Consider the following 19449-nt stretch of genomic DNA (forward strand, 5'->3'; position numbering starts at 1 on the left):
TTTCATTAATCCTTCCATTTGCATTCAAAAATTTCACAGCAGACAGAGATTGAACCTGGGAAACTTCATCTCAGATGCTAAAAGTTTGTCATGATTTACAGACAGCTGAAATAATTCTTGAGAATGGGAACACTTAAAGAATCTTAACTTCAGCTGTTGCTATATGCACCATATGTAATAATTTTAAAATACTTTAATTCTGCAGGTTTTTGGCTTTTTGTAAGCAGCAATTGTAACAGTTACATCCGATTAATCACTTGACCATGATGAAATCAAGTTTTTAATTTTTTACTAGACCATTTTCTAATGTTTAGAGACTAAAAAGCAAAGAAGATCAACTGTTTTTCTGCTGCTACAACTACCTGTAGTAATGGGATTTGCATCAAGAAATGGTGTTACTTTAGGAAGCATATTACATTACAGAAAAAAACAGGCAACTCATGGAGATATTTGTATCATTATATCATCTTTAGAAGTACTGTTACCATAGAGTTTATGTTATAAATGGTATCACAATTTGGTAAAAAATTTACAAATTGGGATCTGTCCTGCAAGAGTGACTGAGTAGTCATTTGAACTAATGTGGGCAAAATAACTCATCTGTAAATTGGTAGGATTGAAGCTTAATTTTACCATTTGAAGGAGTTCTTTCCAGTAATTTTGCTTTTTAAAATCTTGTATTTAATATTTTTCTAAATTAAAATACTTTTGTTTCAGTTATCTGGAAATCTATAACGAACGTGTAAGAGATCTGCTTAGACGGAAGTCATCAAAAACATATAATTTAAGAATAAGAGAGCATCCAAAAGAAGGGCCTTATGTTGAGGGTAAAATCCACTTCAGTACTTTCTATTTTGTGAATATTTGCATGTTTTGTGTTTAATTGTATAATCCTATTTTTCTCATTAAATTGTTTATGCAAATAAAGATGAAAGTGAAAGACAATACAGTTAATTGTCAATATTAAAACATTATTGGGAACAGCCTTTTGTGCATTTTTCATTTCCAAACCCCTCTAAAGCAGAACACTTTTTTATTGAAGTGAAGCTCTGCTAATTGATTTTAAATAAGCATTGGGGCTATCTTAGGAATTGTGGATGTTTTTAAGTGAAAAGAGCCTATTGGAATCTGACTATCTTAGTCTGCTACTCTGACATTGCAAGTTCTTGACCCTCGAAAAGTTAGAGATATTGTATATGCTTTGAAGAGAAATAGGCACTTTTAAAAACTATTCTACTGTAAATATTCTAATAATAGTCTGGTATTCTTTGCACAATGTCTCATTCTTCTATTTCAAAGAAATTAAGGTAATTGACTTTACACACTTTCTGTGCAATTAAAGCATTGCTGCGTTGTATTGCGGTGGACTGGATTCTCTATCAGTTCACAGTACCTTCATAGGTATTCTTGTTCTAATTTTCATTTTTGTTCCTGATCAGATTTGTCCAAACATTTAGTACAGAATTACAGCGATGTAGAAGAACTCATGGAAGGAGGAAACATAAATCGAACTACTGCTGCAACTGGAATGAATGATGTTAGCAGCAGGTCTCATGCAATTTTCACGATCAACTTCACTAAGGTAAAAATAATTGTGTTGTCTTTAAATATTTACATTTAACAACTTACTTGCTAATTGATTCATGTAACTGTCAAATAGGGATGTAGGTGACTAATCAACTAGTCGACTATCTGATAAGCAAAAGCTTATTGGATAGTCGACACACTAGTTGACTGGTTGCTTCCCCCTCCCCTTGTTGCCTCTATCAGAAAGTCAGTTCCTCCCAGCTCCAATTCCGTGGGAGGGGCAGGGACGCAGCAGCGGTGTTCTGTCTTTGAAATGTACAAGAGCCCCCGCTGTTCCAGGCTCCATGTGATGTTTCAGTCTTTGAAATGTACAAGAGCCCTAGCGGGGACTCTTGTACATTTCAAAGGCGGAACTCTCTGTGGCACTTCCGCCTTTGAAATGTAGCCCAGTGGGCTCTTGCTAAATTTCAGAGCGGAAGTGCCCTTATCCACTAGTCGATGGAAACTCCATGGTCTGTTTGATTAGTTGATCTAATATTAACATCCTTACTATCAAATCAGCAACTTGGGAGAACTGGTTACTTCTATTTAAATTAGGTCAGATACTTGTATGGATTTTAAGTGTCAGGCTGCAATTCTTATTAAGCTTAAACCTGGGGGAGGGGTATTATCTGCTCATCACCAATACTCTTCTTTATGAGGCATTTAAATGTTCCCAGTGGGGAGGTTACAAGAGCGCCTACCACATAACTCTTAACTTGGAATGGGCTTTCCCTAGTCTGTCCACTTGCATTCAGTTCAATTGGAGGGCCCTTGCTACCCTCCACCATCATGAGGGGAACAGAAGGTGCAGAAGGGTTCAGACTTAAGCCTTTGAAGACCACGAAGTCTCACCAAAGAACTTGTGGTCACAAAGTGACTTTAATAGGCAGCAGTTTTAAAACAAACAAAAGGAAGTATTTCTTCATGTAGTGCACAGTCAGCCTGTGGAACTCCTTGCCAGGGGGTGTTCTGAAGACCAGGACTTTAACAGGGACCAAAAAACAACTAGATCAATTGATGGAGGTAAGGTCCATCAATGGCAATTAGCTGGGATGGGCAGGAACGGTGTTGCTAGCCTCTGCTTGTTAGAGGCTGGAAATGGATGACAGGACTTGTTCTGTTCACTCTTTCTGGGGCATTTGGCATTGGCCACTGTTGGAAGACAGGATACTGGGCTAGATGGACCTTTGGTGTGACCCCGTATGGCCTTCCTTATGTTCTTAAGACCCATTAGCAAAATTCCATTCATTTAATACTTTCAACTGTACTGAAAACTGGCCCCAGGTTGAGATGAATTAACAGCTCAACCAAGTACCTCTGCTAGGTACTAAACACATTCTTACTGCCACTTGTGGCTTGAAGGAGCTGTGAGGAAAGTGGAAAAAACCTCCCCAGGTCTCTGCCAGTTGGCTCTCTGACCTCCAACCTCTCTGCCATTCTGGATTCCCATTTCTAATTCAGAATGGGTAGGGAGGAGTTGCTTAAATGGAGCTGAAAGAGGCTCCATGTGGCACAGTCTCCAGGTTAAATCCCTAGAGCTGGGGCAGTTGGCCAGTCATCACCTCTCTTGTACAACTGGCCAACAGACTCAAAGTAACCATCTGGTGTACTTTCATGGGAAGTAACCATCTGGTGTACTTCGAGTGTCTCCCTTCCTTAATATTGAGGATATCGCTCTTCACCACCTACAATGTTCCCTGTTATCTGTGCACTTGGGTGGCCACTCAGGAGAGATTCAGATGTTATCTAAATGATTTACAGAGCGCCCTTGGCTGACAGCATATGTTTCTGCTTGTGCACATCTGCACATGCATGGATACACATGACAAAATTTCCGCATGTTACGTGATTTGCATAAAATGATGACTGTCTTTTATGCCTTAATATTGGTCATAGCCTCCGAAAATAGTCTCATGGCCCAAACTGTACAATAGTCTCACGGCTCAAATTTTTTATCTTTGTTCTACCATTAACTGGTCCTCTTCTGGGTACTCAAGATGAATACCTATGTTCCCCATATTAGTCTCCGGACTAAGGGGGTGATGAAATACATTTTTCTAGGTGTTTGTTTTCCATTCCAATTCCTATTAGCAGTCAACCATACAAAAGGGAGTGTACTATTTTTTTGGTGTGGGAATAGTAGCCCTATGCAGAATTTTATGGAAGGAAGATGGAAGAGAGAGAGAATTTGGCATAGATGCAGTGTTTTGTTTTTTTTTCCCCATAGCATGTTGCAAAAAATATATTTTCAGAGCACTGAATTATTCAGCTCACAGCTTTTAGAAAAAGATGGGAGGTTAGCCAACAATTGGTGTTAATATATTGTTCAAAGAAACTATTAAAAAAAGGATGATGGGAAATCTGAATGAAGAGGGTGTGTGTGTGTGTGTGTGTGTGTGTGTGTGTGTGCATAAAAATGGTAACTCTAATTGTTACCCAAAAATGTAATGCAGCAAACTCGCCTGTTATCTGTATTATTTTAAAATAATGCATTTTAAGACATTTGTGATGGCTGTATTTATGTAAATAACTGATTTTTTTAAAGTAATAGTTCACACATTAAAGCTAAGTGGATACTATGCAATTGCTTGTGAATGAACTCCATTCCTTGGTATCTCTAGTACAGCTCTGTTACTGTAAATATATACATGGAATCTCAAAAAAATGACATGAAAGATACAGACTCAATTGAGTAAGATTGTAAGACTTTGTAGCTTAACCCATTATCTTTTATTTTCTTGTTTGTCTTTTTCTTTAGGCAAAATTTGATGCTGAAATGCCTTGTGAGACTGTTAGCAAGATCCATTTGGTAGATCTTGCTGGAAGTGAGAGAGCAGATGCCACTGGTGCTACAGGGGTTAGATTAAAAGAAGGAGGGAATATTAACAAATCTCTAGTTACTCTGGGAAATGTCATTTCTGCCTTAGGTACGTCTCTGTTTTCTTTCATGCTCTGTCTTCTTTCTGCATTAGTATTAGGTATTTGTTTCTTAGTTGGTTGGCATTTAAATAGCAATAATGGATAGTAGTGCTATGGTTTTAATTCCTTTGAAAAATTAAACAAAATACAGAATTGCTTTCCTCCTCTCCTTCACAGCTGATTTGTCTCAGGATGCAGCAAATCCTCTTGCAAAGAAGAAGCAAGTATTTGTGCCTTACAGAGACTCTGTGTTGACTTGGTTGTTGAAAGATAGCCTAGGAGGAAACTCTAAAACTATAATGATTGCCAGTAAGTGTTTTAAATTACTTACCTTCATTCTTATCAGTTTATACAAATTAGTCGTAAATATTTTTATTCCAAATGCCTCATTAAGAAATGGTGTTATTTACACCTTGTTAAATTAATGATTACTTTGCGAAGCAAATCTTCCTAATACAGTCCAAATTCTTTCACTAACTATTCTCTTTTTCATAATGTCTGATAGGAACATCGTTGTCCTTTTAAAAAAAATTGTAGCATGGGTCCCTAGCAGTGCAATCAGGGGATACATATTTGTGTGCTTGACCCTCTCTCCACTTATTTCAGTAAATACAACCAGATTTTCAAGAAGACGTGCAACTGCATATATTTGTGCTTGCAAATTAGATGTTTGTGTGCGCATATCACTAGTTGTGTCTAACTGAATCTGTATGCCAAATACCTACTTTATTTGCATTCATTAGGTACTTATTGAATGAGTAGGGAGTGCATAAATGTATGTACAAGCACTTTTTGTGCCGCCTTTAGAAATGAAACATTAAAGATTAAAAATGCAGTTAATAGCGATCAATTAAGCTTGAACTCAAACATGCCTAATATCTTGTGATTCAATTGCCTTCAGGACTATTTAGTTTATCAGGTTTTTTTTAACTGCCCTCCATCCTAACACCCTCAATCAGTGCCCTAAATGTCAAGACTTTTTTCCCTCCCTCTGACATGTATATCATCATCAGTAATAGAGATCCAGCAATTTGAATGTGCCCATCAGTTTTTAACGTATGAGCTACTATGCTTTCCCGTAACTCTTATATCTGCGGTATTAATAGGAGAAAATAATAATAATGAATAGTTTGGCCTGTTGGTCACACTTGACTCATAATACACACAGGAAGCAGATCTATTGAGTAAGAATGTGCCATAGCTAAATACAACAAGGAGTCCTATGGCACCTTATAGACTAACAGATTTATTGGAGCATAAGCTTTCATGGGCAAAGACCCACTTCGTTAGATGGATGTACTGGAAATTCCAGAGACATGTATAAATATATAGGTATAAGAAAGGAGTACCAATCAAGAGTAAGGCTAGCGATAACAAGGTCAATTCAGTCAGGGATGATGAGGCCCACTTGTAACAGCTGATGTGGAGATGATGTGGAGAGGAGAAATTGCTTTTGTAGTTGGCTAGCCATTCACAGGCTTTGTTTAATTTTAAACTGATGGTGTCAAATCTGCAGATGAACTGTAGCTCAGCAGTTTGTTTTTGAAGTCTGTTCTTAAAGTTTTTTGTTGTTGTTGTTGCAGAATGGCTACCTTTAAATCTGCTACTGTGTGTCCAGGAAGATTGAAGTGTTCTCCTACAGGTTTCTGTATATTACCATTCCTGATATCTGATTTGTGTCCGTTTATTCTTTTACGTAGGGACTGTCCAGTTTGGCCTATGTATATAGCAGAGGGGCATTGCTGGCACATGATGGTGTAGATTACATTGGTAGATATGCAGGTGAATGAACCTGTGATGGTGTGGCTGATCTGGTTAGGTCCTGTGATGGTGTCGCTGGTGTAGATATATGGGCAGAGTTGGCACCGAGGTTTGTTGCAGGGATTGGTTCCTGAGTTAGAGTTACTGTGGTGCGGTGTATAGTTGCTGGTGAGAATTTTCTTCAGGTTGGCGGGTTGTCTGTGGGCGAGGACTGGTCTGCCTTCCAAGGCCTGTGAAAGTGAGGGATCATTGTCCACGATGGGTTGTAGATCACTGATGATACATTGGAGAGGTTTTAGCTGAGGACTATAGGTGATGGCCAGTGGTGTTCTGTTGGTTTCTTTGTTGAGCTTTTCTTGTAGTAGAAGGCTTCTGGGTACACATCTGCCTCAGTTAATCTGTTTCCTCGCTTCCTCATAGCTAAATAGTTACTCTTCTGACACTAACAGCACTTTAATCTGTTAGGTTAAACTTCATTATGTAGAAGCTGCTCTTGTTAGAACTTCTTTACAGTTTAAATAAAACGTTTTTAATAATGGCTCAGTTGATTAAACAAACATTTATTTCTATATAACACAGCAGATGAGAGCTGCCTAATGGACTGACACCATCAGGATAAGTGCTTTTAGTGCACAGTCTTGACATTTTTTAGATCTATGTGCCACTCCCTTCTTACATGCTGTCTTTTAGGGGCGTATATTGGAAGTATGGTCTCCTGAATGCCAAGTAACAGTCTGCTCACAATACTACTTGTTTCTTCCTTTGTGTGGTTTTTATAGTTATCTAGTCAATCAGTTTAAAAGAGAACAACTTTCAGTGTCCACGCCATTTTGGGCACCATCCAAGATACTGTTCTTTGGGCTGCTTCCCCTTCTCCCAATGTCACTTCTGCTAGGATGACTTCCCTCTCTCCCTTGTAGTTGTTCTCTGTCTCTCGCTCCAGTATCTATCCTACGGATAGCATGGTGGAAGCATATAGAGCTCAGTGCTCGTGTTACAATGACGTCTATTACAGTCCCCTAAGCTTGTTGTCGGTAAGAACATCACACAGCATAAATGTGTTTCGTCTGCATTGTCTTTAACCAGACCTGCAAAGATCAGGAAGACCACCTCATACTACTGATAGAAGAGGTTTTTTTTAGTGCAGTTGGCTAAGCTCAGTATCAAATATCTGGCTTTTGAGATTCATATATGTTAAAAGCACCTAACACTTATGGGTGCTGCTAGAAACTGGGGCTGTCAAATGATTAAAAACATTTTTTTGTGTTTAATCACACAATTAATTGCACTGTTAAATGTAAAATACTATTTATTTAAATATTGTGGGTGTTTTGTACATTTTTTGGCTACATTGATTTAAATTATAACATATAAAGTGAGCACTGTACACTTTGTAGTCTATTATGATTACAAATAATTGCATTGTAAAAATCACAGTAAATAGTATTTTTCAAATCTCCCATTGCAAGTACTATTGTGCAATCTCTTTATCATGAGAGTTGAACAGATAAAATATAACTGCACTTCACAAATAACACAATGGAAAACTTTGGAGCCTACAAGTCCATTCAATCCTACATCTGGTTCAGCCAATCACTCAGACAAGTTTGGTTACAATTTGCAGGAGACAGTGCTTTAGTACTAGTAGGTGCTAAAGTTTTACACTGTGTTTTTTGAGTGCAGTTATATAACAAAAAAATTATGTTTGTGGTTTGTATTTTCACATTAAAGATTGCAATATAGTACTTACATGAGGAGACTTGAAAATACTATTTCTTTTGTTTATATTGCTAATATTTTAGCTACATAATGATAAGATTTGAGCAATGTACACTTTGCAAAGGTTGAAAAAATCCAAAAATATTGAATAAATTTCAGTGTATATTCTATTTTTTGTCAGTGGGGTTAAAACTGTGCTTAATTGCAATTTAATTTGATTATTTTTTTGAGTTAATTTCTTGAGAACTGCAATTGACAGCTATATTAGAAACAAATGCAAAATCTTTACAGTGCTGTTTTGTCAGCCGATGGTCAGGGCTCCCTATATCTGTCCCTTAAGACCGGCTGAAGTTCTTTTAAATTGTGCTTGATTCTGTTACAGCAACTGAAGGAGTAAGGTTAAAACTTAAACAGTTACAGGTTTATTGAGGAAGCTTATAAATCATATGGTTGCAATGGCTATTGTTCTATTTCTTAACTATTAGCAAAATATAGATCTTAAAATGGTTACAAAGAAGATAAAGATAGGAAAATAGAAATAATGGTACCAAGTAACAGCTTACTCTTTCTGTGTGTACACTTAAGACAGAGGACCACATCCAGGTACCATTTTTACCCCCTTCTGTGCCTCTCGACTCCAGCATGTCAGGCCAGGGCCGGTCCCTCAATTCCTAGGAAAGACGAAAATACGAGTTGGGCGTCCCCATAGAACCTCGGGAGGTCAAACACCTAACCCGACCAGCAGGTAGAGGGTAGAATGACACTCAAAGTGAGTGTGTGCTGGGCCCATCTTTTATACCCATGGGGTCACGTATTTCTCTTTCTTGTCTGTAATGCCAATTGATGCTGGTCTGTCTGCTGTGAGACCAGTTCTTACAAGGGAGTTGTGAACTTAATTTACACTTGTAAGAGAGAATTGAGATGATTAAATTGGAAGTACGGGACATTGTTTTCTCAGTGGGAAATTGCTCTTCCAGGGACTGTGTGTGTGTTCGAATCAACATAGGTGCCAGCTGGTGGCAGTCTCGCATATCCTGATCTCTCCTCATATCTATGTTTCAGCTTCTCAGGATCAGATGAGCCAGCATAGACTATGCTGGTTTTATTGCTCCTTCTCTGTCCTGTATGCTTCAGAGAGGCAAATAAGATGGACGTGATGGAGGCGGGCTGTCTGGCCACATGTTTGTATAGTCCCTATTAAATATTAGAAAAGATTTTTCTGTATGGGATTTGTGGTATCCCTAAAGTACAGTCTGGATGGTTGAACAGCTGTGTTCACTCAGTTCTCTAGCTGAGGTGCCTTTTACACTGCTTTACTGTGACAACCTCTCCTGGTCTATTTCCACACATCCTGTAGTGTGCAAAATCACTCCCAACTGAATTATATAAATGCTTCTAGCTAGTCACTGCTGGTGTTACATATTAGTGACACCAGCAAATTCTCCATTCCCGACTTGTCCCCATAAATGTGTAAGCTACATTGTCCAGCATCCTCCTGGAAAATACAGACTCAGGAAGTCCGTCATTTCATTAATAAAAAATAGTATGCACAAATGAATCTCTCAAATTGAGGTTTCCAAACACATCAATTAAGCTCACTGGTTTAGATATACAATAAAACAAATTATGGAAAAATTGGTGTTAAGTGATCAGCAGTAATAAAGCATGGAAGTCAGATTTGTTTACAGACATAAAAGGTAAAACCTGAATTAATATCTAGCCTAACAAGCTAAGTGAATTGAAAGCAAAAGGATTCTTTTAGTAATCTAACTGGATTCCTTCACCCAGGACTGGTCCTCCAGTTCAATTATGTTGCTTTTATCTTTCAAATGTTGTTGATGCCCTGAATAGAGTTGAGAGGAGAGAGTTGATTTGAGGCTTCTGTTCCTTGCTTGTTGTATTTTCCTCCACTTTCAGAATCCTCTCCAGCTGGGGTTCAGGTGACAGCAAGTCTGTTTGTCACAATGTAAATTTTTTGTTCACATCCATTTTCTTGCCAAAGAATGGTTTCCTAATCAGGTGATAGTCTATTTGATTTTGCTGATTGAGATGATTAAATTGGAACTGGACTAGGCAGTTTTTATAGATTTGGAATGTGTCTTAGTAACATCATATAGTAGAATCTTATAACATTACACCGTATTGCCACATTTTACCGGGGCAATAATAATCAGAAAATTTACGATTTTTCGGGGCATACTTGATAAAAAATTTACCTTAGTTTTGTGAAAGTGGTGCATATAAGTATATGGTATACCACTGGAATGGGTAGAGTAAATGAGAAATGATAGCAATTGTGGCAGAGTGGGCATACAGGGCAAGAGCCGAGGAAAATATTTCCATTTTTCGTCTAACCCCAAATGTGTGAGCCACTGATAGGAGAAAGCAAATACATTTGTGATAAATATAGAATCAGAAAAAAGAAAATACCACATTTCTCTACAGATGATGGTTTAGTTATTTTCTCAGCGCCTCCGGGGTCTTGTTCTGCTGTTCTTTATTCAGTTTTGTAAAGGTTTTAAACATCTTGTTAGTGAAGGTGGTGTTCTCATTGTTCAGAAAAGCAGACTTTGACTCCCTCAGACACCTGATGGGCAGAATCCCCTGGGATGCTAACATGAAGGGGAAAGGAATCCAGAACAGCTGGCAGTATTTTAAAGAAGCCTTATTGAAGGCACAGAAAGAAACCATCTCTATGCGTAGCAAGAGAGGCGAACATGGTAGGAGACCGGATTGGCTTACTAGGGAAATCCTTGGTGAACTTAAGCACAGAAAGGAAGCTTACAAAAAGTGGAAACTTGGACGAATGACCAGGGAGGGGTTTAAATGTATAGCTCGAGAATGCCGAGGGGTTATCAGGAAGGCGAAAGCGCAATTGGAATTGCGACTGGCGAAGGATGTGAAGGATAGCAAGAAAGATTTCTACAGGCATGTTAACAAGAAGAAGGTGATCAGAGACGGTGTGGGGCCCCTACTGGATGAAGGAGGTAACCTAGTGACAGATGATGTGGGCAAAGCTGAAGTACTCAGTGCTTTCTTTGCCTCTGTATTCAAGGACAAGGTCGGCTCCCGGACTAATGCGCTAAGTGACGCAAGATGGGACAGCCCTTGGTGGGTAAAGAACAGGTTAGGAACTATTTAGAAAAGCTAAACGTACACAAATCCATGGGTCCGGACTTAATGCATCCGAGGGTACTGAGGGAGTTGGCAAATGTTATTGAGGAGCCTTTGGCCATTATCTTTGAAAAGTCGTGGAGATCGGGAGAGATCCCGGATGACTGGAAAAAGGCAAATGTAGTGACCATCTTCAAAAAGGGGAAGAAAGATGATCCAGGGAACTATAGGTCGGTCGGTCTTACCTCGGTTCCTGGAAAAATCATGGAAGGGATCCATAAGGAATCCATTTTGAGGCACTTGGAAGAGAGGAAAGTGATCAGGAATAGTTAGCATGGATTCACAAAGGGCAAGTTGTACGTGACCAATCTGATTAGCTTCTATGATGAGGTAACTGGCTCTGTGGACATGGGAAAGTCAGTGGATGTGATATACCTCGACTTTAGCAAGGCTTTTGATACGGTCTCCCACAATATTCTTGCCAGCAAGTTAAGGGAATGTGGATTGAATAAATGGACAGAAAGATGACTAGAAGGCTGGGCCCAGCGGGTAGTGATCAATGGCTTGATGTCAGGATGGCAATCGGTTTCTAGCAGAATGTCCCAAGGTTCGGTTCTAGGACCGGTTTTGTTCAGTATCTTTATTAATGACCTGGATGAGGGGATGGATTGCACCCTCAGCAAGTTTGCGGATGACACTAAACTAGGGGGAGAGGTAGATATGCTTGAGTACAGAGATAGGGTCCAGAGTGACTTAGACAAATTGTAGGATTGAGCCACAAGAAATCTGATGAGGTTCAACAAGGACAATTGCAGAGTCCTGCACTTGGGACGGAAGAATCCCAAGCATTGTTACAGGCTGGGGACCACCCAGCTAAGTAGCAGTTCTGCAGAAAAGGACCTGGGGGTTACAGTGGATGAAAAGCTGGATATGTCAACAGGTGTGCCCTTGTAGCCAAGAAGGCTAATGGCATATTAGGGTGCATTAGGAGGAGCATTGTCAGCAGATCCAGAGAAGTGATTATTCCCCTTTATTCAGCTCTGGTGAGGCCACATCTAGAGTATTGTGTCCAGTTCTGGGCCCGCCACTAAAAAAGGATGTGTACGCACTGGAGAGGGTCCAGCGGAGGGCAACCAAAATGATTAGGGGGTTGGAGCGTATGACCTATGAGGAGAGGCTGAGGGACTTGGGTCTGTTTAGTCTTCAGAAGCTAAGATTGAGGGGGGATTTGATAGCAGCCTTCAACTTCCTGAAGGGAGGTTCCAAAGAGGATGGAGAGAGGCTGTTCTCAATAGTGACAGATGGCAGAACGAGAAGCAATGGTCTCAAGTTGTGGTGGGAGAGGTCTAGGCTAGATATTAGGAAAAGCTATTTCACTAGGAGAGTGGTGAAACACTGGAATGGGTTACCTAGGGAAGTAGTGGAGTCTCCATCCCTGGAGGTGTTTAAGTCTCGACTTGACAAAGCCCTGGCCGGGTTGATTTAGTTGGGGTTGGTCCTGCCTAGAGCAGGGGTCTGGACTTGATGACCTTCTGAGGTGTCTTCCAGCTCTATGGTTCTATGATTCTATGATTTTATGAAGGTCAGGATCAGTGTTTCCTCTACTTTTTTCCACCTCTGAACAGAATGAATTTTGTATGTGCACCAATATGGAGGTGATGAACAACACGGAGGTGATGTGACACATCACCTTCATATTGGTGCATATACAAAATACACGTGGTGGGGGTAGGATCAAGGGATTTTGAGTATGGGATGGGACTGAGAATGAGACAGAGGGTTGGTGTGCCAGGGCTCTGGCTGGAGTATGGGTTCTGGAGTTGAGTATAGGGGTGGGGCCTTTGGGGCCAGGCCAAACCAGGGCATGGGGGCACTGGTCCCAGGTCTCTCTGGCTGTGGCGGGGGGGGGGGGGGAAGGGGGAATGAGGCTAGTTCGGTAGGCTGCTCTGTGCGTGGCGCTGGTGTGTGTGGTGGGGGAGGTGGGAGTCTGGGGCCAGGCTGCGGCAGGGGGGCTGCTCTAGAGTCGGGCTGCTCCATCTGAAGCAGGATGTCTTCTCCAGGACTGGTCTGGCCACGGCAGGGGGCTGAGCACCCAGGCTGTGGTTGCATTAGGGCTGTGGGGAGAGGCCATTTCTCCCTCCGCCACCAGGCTAGATGCTAGGTTGGGTGTTAGACACCTCTTCTCCCTGCCTTGAGCACTTGTGCAGGGCTAAGTAGGCAGCTTCACAGCTACACATCTTACAAGGAACTTATGTCAGTATCCCTTCTCTTCTCTGAATGGTATTCTCTTCTGCTCTGCTTTGATGTTAGATGCTGCTGTAGAATCTCTGTCCCATACCTTGCTATGCTACTTGTATTTGAGGATTCATGTCTTAAAAACCTTGGGACTATCTTGTCCATTTGCTTTTAGAAGTTATCCTTGAAAAATATGTGGAAAAAACCCCACTTAGGATACAGTAAAATATTCTTGCTCTTCCTCATAAAATTGCCTCCATAGAAAAGTACAATTGGAAACCCAATGTATATCATGTGGGCCTTGGAAGCACTGAAAACAGTCCTGGTATAGTCATGTATGCTGCCTTTTACCTACACATAAGCCCAAGAACTACATTTATGTGTACATGCTATGACATCTTCTCTGTTCATTTTACTGTCTAGTTTCTGTCACGGTATTCTATAATTTTCATTCAGAAACAGACAATTAGTATTGTTTTTCCTGAACCAACTTCTTCATTTTATGATGGTATTCAGACTTAGAATAAAAACATTTTTCTACTGTTTTTCTCAGAGTTTGAACTATATTGTTAAAAGATGTACATTCAAGAAGCACATTATGTTCACCATTGAGTTTGATATGTTGAATTTTCTAAAAGTCAACTAAGTTGATAGCAGTATTTTTTTTACAAAATCTCTAAATAATTGATCTTGTTTTCTCTCCCTCTTCAAGATGTTTATTTGACATTTGAAATTACTAACCAACTTTATTAAATGAAACATCTGGTGCTGGCTAACCTATTTCTGAATTAATTCTCAGCTATTTCACCTGCTGATGTCAATTATGGAGAAACCTTAAGTACTCTTCGCTATGCAAATAGAGCCAAAAACATCATCAATAAGCCTACTATTAATGAGGATCCTAATGTCAAACTAATCCGTGAGCTGCGAGCTGAAATAGTCCGATTAAAAACCTTGCTCGCTCAAGGAAATCAGGTTAGTTATAGATTTATTTATAATATGAGTAATATCCTCTATTTCTAAATCCTAATGAGATAATTATCTTTTTTCATTATATTGACCAGAGTAAACAAGTGCTGTGAAGTCATGAATGAATGTAATTTTGTTTTTTGAATTGGCTTCCAATTGTCCACTATACAGGCAGTCCCCAACTTACGCGGATCCGACTTATGTCGGATCCGCACTTACGAACGGGGCTTTTCTCGCCCCGGAGCTCACGGGCGGCGGGTCACCACCCGTGTCCTCCGGGGCGAGAAAAGCTTCTCCCGGTCTCCCTGGTCTGCTGGGGGGAGGGGGGGGGAGAGTCCAGCAAAGCCGCTGGATCCCCCCCCCCCCCCCCCAGCAGACCAGGGACACCTGAGCAAAGCCGCCGCCTGGGCGCGCCTGGGCTGTCCCGCTGCAGGCGTGCTCCGCGGCTTTGCTCCCCGTCTCCCTGGTCAGCAGACCAGGGAGACTGACCAAAGCCGTGGAGGACGCGGGCGGTCCCGCCACCCGCGTCTCCCTGGTCTGCTGGGAGGGGGGGAGTGCAGCTAGTGCCCCCCCAGCAGACCAGGCTTTTCTTGCCTACGCCAGGGGCAGAGCATCTGGGGTGCTGCTGGGTTGCTTCAGTAGCGCCGCTCCTCGGCGCTACTGTCCCAACCCGGCAGCACCCCAGCTGCTCTGCCCCAGGCGTCCTGATTCAGCCGCTGCTGGTCAGTTTCAGCAGTGGCTGAATCAGGATGCCTGGGGCAGAGCAGCTAGGGTGCTGCTGGGTTGCTCTAGTAGCGCCGAGGAGCGGCACTACTGGAGCAACCTAGCAGCACCCCAGCTGCTCTACCCCAGGCGTCCCCAAGTCATCCGTTGCTGAAACTGACCAGGGGCTGACTACAGGAAGCCCGAGGCAGAGTTGCTATGCCCCGGGCTTCCTGGAATCAGCCGCTGATCAGTTTCAGCAGCAGCTGACTTGGGGACGCCTGGGTTTCTTAAGTTGAATCTGTATGTAAGTCAGAACTGGCGTCCAGATTCAGCCGCTGTTGAAACTGATCAGTTTCAGCAGCGGCTGACGCCAGTTCCGACTTACATACAGATTCATCTTAAGAACAAACCTACAGTCCCTATCTTGTACGTAACCCGGGGACTGCCTGTATCTGGTTTTGTGTACATTTTTTTTTTAAACCTCATATTGATATGGTTAGAAAAGAAGTGTAATATGTTGGGGGTAAGTATTCACTTCAGCTTAGGGACTTTTAGGTGTGCCAGCCCATTTACAGGGAAGAAATAGGTATGTCTAGCTTAATGGATTGAAAAGATACCCTTGTTCATGTCTTACAGAACAAGATTATTTAAGATATCAAAATATCTGAACATCTAACTTTTAAATAAGATTAAGTTAATGTTAAGACTTGTAACTATTATACTGTAGGGAAAGGTAAGATATTTGAAAAGCTAGTAACCATAGTGTCTTTGACTATGTAGTACTTCAGAGAGCATGCAATATGATAAGCAAACAACATCTAAGAACGTTGCTGATATGGCCATATAATACAACGTGAAAACAATGAATAAAATAAATGGATTATTGAATAAAGATAAAATGACACATTCCACCCATTTTGCTCAGTTTTCTAATCACACATTTGAGCATGTTAGACATATACATATTTTTTGAAAAATAGTTGTTTAATTAGTCTTGCTATTAGTCTATTGCTGGTTATGTTTTAGGGAAATGAGATTTTGCACAGCTAAAAGTATGAGAGCCTAATTAAAGGTGGTAAAACCGGCTATAGTTTGAAGATAAACTCTGGATTTTACATTTCTTTAACACTGAAGGGTTGACATTTTATGAAAGCAGAAAGTTGCTAAAAATAGTATTTGATATTGGCTCCTATACTGCCAGAGTCTCTACTTTTTTGGCAAGGTGACTATTTTCAATAGGTTCAGAAATGGCAGTTGTTAAATTATATTTTAATTTGTTGATCATTCATGTTGTGCTGCTTAACTTTCTATTTGCTGGACTGAAGAAAAAAACTTATTTCCTTTTTAAAGACAATTTTTTAAGAATGGCGCCTGGATTTGAAATATGTGATTCACTCAGCTATCAGTGAACCTTTGAAGAAACTGTAGGTGTTTATAGCTTTGTCCATCTAATAGTTACGCTATTCCAGAATTTCTGAAATGTGTCTACAATGGTTGCATGTGCTCACCAGAAGCTTTTCTTGCAGCCGCAGCCTCTTGGGCAGTGACTAGAACAATGGACCGTGCCCTGGGGCCCCCTGCAGAGGTTGAGCTCTCCCCCAATGTGGAGCCAGAAACATGGGTGGAGCAAACAGCTAGGGAGCACCCACCTTCCCAGAGGCAGTGAAGCCTTCAGGCTTCAGCGCTGGGGCTGTAGACAGCAGGATTTAATCAAGGGCTTTAGTCTCCAATTCTGGACCCCAGCCACTTGGCAGCCGTCCTTGGTCCACCTCAACCCCTGCGTGGCCTCAGGCCCCTGCTGTCTCCCTGCCTACCTCCCTATCCAGGGCTTAATTTGTACCAGATCTTGTGAGGGTTGAATAAGTCCGCTGTGAAAATTGATATTTGTTTGTTCGTTAATATTACTTCTCATTGCCTCCCAGCTATCTAGTAAGTCTGCTTTGAAAACTGATATTAACAACATACAACCATTAGTTTTTGTAGCAGCAGACTTACTAGCTAGCAAGTCGGGTTTTTTTTTTAAAGAAAAAGCAGCCAAAACAAATGAAACAACAACAAAGACAAGAATGTGTAAAGTTTCTTATTTGCGTTTCTATTCTGTTATAGTCCAGTAAAGAATAAAAATAATTGTACATTATTTTTGAGTCTACCAAAAAGAAACCCTACATTAATAAATTACAGTGATTTGGATATGTATATATACACATTTCCCTCCCTAAAGCTAATTAAGTATTTTAGGAAAAATTATCAGAGAAACTACCAGCAAGAGTTTATAGCAATATGTCTATTTTTGTGTCTATTTGTCCTTATTCAGTTTAGTTTGTTCTATCTCTTTTGGGTGCTATAAAATGTGATTAATTTGAATATCAGTCTTTGGATGATAAGTACAAACTAATATTAGCATGGTGAGTCATGAAATTAAGGAATGTGGTTAAAAGTTCTACAGTAGAACCTGGCTAATTGAGATTCCCAAACAATGCTATTCTGGATTACTAGTTTTTGTAATGAGTCAAAAATGATTAAGGGGTGTTAAATGGAAAAAAAACAATTTTAGTATAGTTTATGATTTTTATGAATACAAATACTTTAGTTTAGTTATGGAATGAAATATCAAAAGCTAGTCAGTGTACTATAGGACTTTGTGTAAAACAAAATGGAATGAAAATGTAATTGTCTACAGTATCCTGGTTAAGTATTTACAGAGAAATGGGAGGAGGCCCTCCTGTGTATTTTGTGAAAAGTATCACGTTTGCAAGTTACTAAAGGAAGTATTATTGTTTTGCTATATTGCAAATAGTAAAACCGAAAACATTCCTTGAGGGCTGAATTACTCTGTTGTACTCTGTGCTTTGTCTTGTCTTTGGGAGAAAAGTTTGAATGATGCTTGTCTGGGAGGATTGAATGATTTTGCTGGAAAGCTGATAATTTTTATTTCTAAAATATGTTTTTTAATTTGCAAACTCTGTGAACACATATTTTAAATGGCTTTGAAGGTCTAATACTTTGACATTATTCAAAGAGTAAAAGAGGAGCTATCACAAAGTAAATATGACTACACTATGAAGAATTCCAGTGAATTTCAGTTCTCATGGTATAAATGTCTGTGAAGGATACAGTGCAGAGCAAGACTAAATTAGTTAAAATTAAAACCACATATGGTGGCAAATGAGTACAATAGAATATAAAACCTGGTGTAATTTACATTCCTAGAATATTTTATTGCAAATGCCACTATGGTTCATTGATAGTGTGGTTTTTTTTGTTTTGTTTTTTAACTCAAAAGCCAACATTTGAGTCACTGTAGAGTGTTAAGTAACAAACCAAACTACTTACATTTTTGTAAGGATGGATAATTTTCATGTTCCACAATCAATTTAACAAGATATGTTTTTTACAGTACAAATGCCATGTTCACAGTAATGTTTACAGCAGAATAGTTAACTAGACTATTCTGCATAATAAATGGTCATCTGTGGAATTTTTTAAAAAATTATGTTTTTTGTATCCAATTTCTCAGAATGCTGAGTGCCTTCAATATGAATCTAGACAAATCAGCAAAAGTGTGTGCATAAAATTATAAATTACTGATTGTATTTCTCATTTGCACTTTGACAAGATTTCCTTAATGTGAATATTAGATATGGATAAAAGTGAAACGTCATCCTTTGTAGATAAAGATTAGAACTGGATTTAATATATATCTTTATTAAATTATATACATCATAATATATCATAGTTTTTAATCTATTTTACTATGTACTAATGTATGTTTTTTACAACTTAGATTGCCCTCTTGGATTCGCCAACAGCTTTAAGTATGGAGGAAAAGCTTCAACAGAATGAAGCAAGAGTAAGTTATAATTGGATGATAATTTTAGAGATAAATGGTACCTGAATGCTGCTGCAGTAATAGCTCATGTTCAGGGACTTTTGGGCATACACAGTTATACGCACTGGTTTTAATATTGTGGTTTGTTTGTTTTTATTTATTTATTTTACAAAGCAGCATTTTCTTCTATTAAACTAGATAGAACATTAACCTCAGACTTATTTTTATTCTAACTTACCGTAATAAATAGAATTCGTAATATTATTTCTTGTTGCACTGTTTATACGAAATATAGTATAACACAGAAGAAAATATATTATAGATACTTTTGCTTGCTTTTTTGAATAAGTGTAGCTATCTCACGTTGGAATAACGGAAATTTTTGTTCTTTGGGAAAAACTCCTTTTATAGTCTTAAAAATGTGAAAACTTTTTGAGAGACTATAATATGGAGAGAGAGTGAGTACAGTACACACATTAAAATGTTAATTAAATTCTGGTTTAATGTTGGACTAATTGGTGTTTCTAATTGATCATAAATTTGTCATACTATGTTCTAAAATTTTGGGGCAGATCTGGTATAAGGAAATGGTTCTGATCTGATATAAGCAAATGGTTGTTGAGATATCT

At 39.6% G+C, this 19449-nt stretch overlaps 1 protein-coding gene across 8 annotated transcripts in view; it reads left to right on the forward strand.

Annotated features, from left to right (window-relative positions):
* KIF16B (kinesin family member 16B) overlaps window positions 1–19449 on the forward strand; it is a 237704-nt gene that overhangs the window by 32266 nt on the left and 185989 nt on the right. For all 8 annotated transcript variants that reach the window (XM_075925620.1, XM_075925621.1, XM_075925627.1 and 5 more), the window contains exons 6-11: window positions 718–827; window positions 1440–1582; window positions 4328–4496; window positions 4666–4797; window positions 14117–14292; window positions 18776–18841. In XM_075925620.1, the coding sequence (XP_075781735.1) occupies window positions 718–827; window positions 1440–1582; window positions 4328–4496; window positions 4666–4797; window positions 14117–14292; window positions 18776–18841 (796 nt within the window). The remainder of the gene's footprint in view (window positions 1–717; window positions 828–1439; window positions 1583–4327; window positions 4497–4665; window positions 4798–14116; window positions 14293–18775; window positions 18842–19449) is intronic.

Source organism: Pelodiscus sinensis, chromosome 3, assembly GCF_049634645.1.
Source record: "Pelodiscus sinensis isolate JC-2024 chromosome 3, ASM4963464v1, whole genome shotgun sequence".
Classification (NCBI taxonomy): Eukaryota; Metazoa; Chordata; order Testudines; family Trionychidae; genus Pelodiscus; species Pelodiscus sinensis.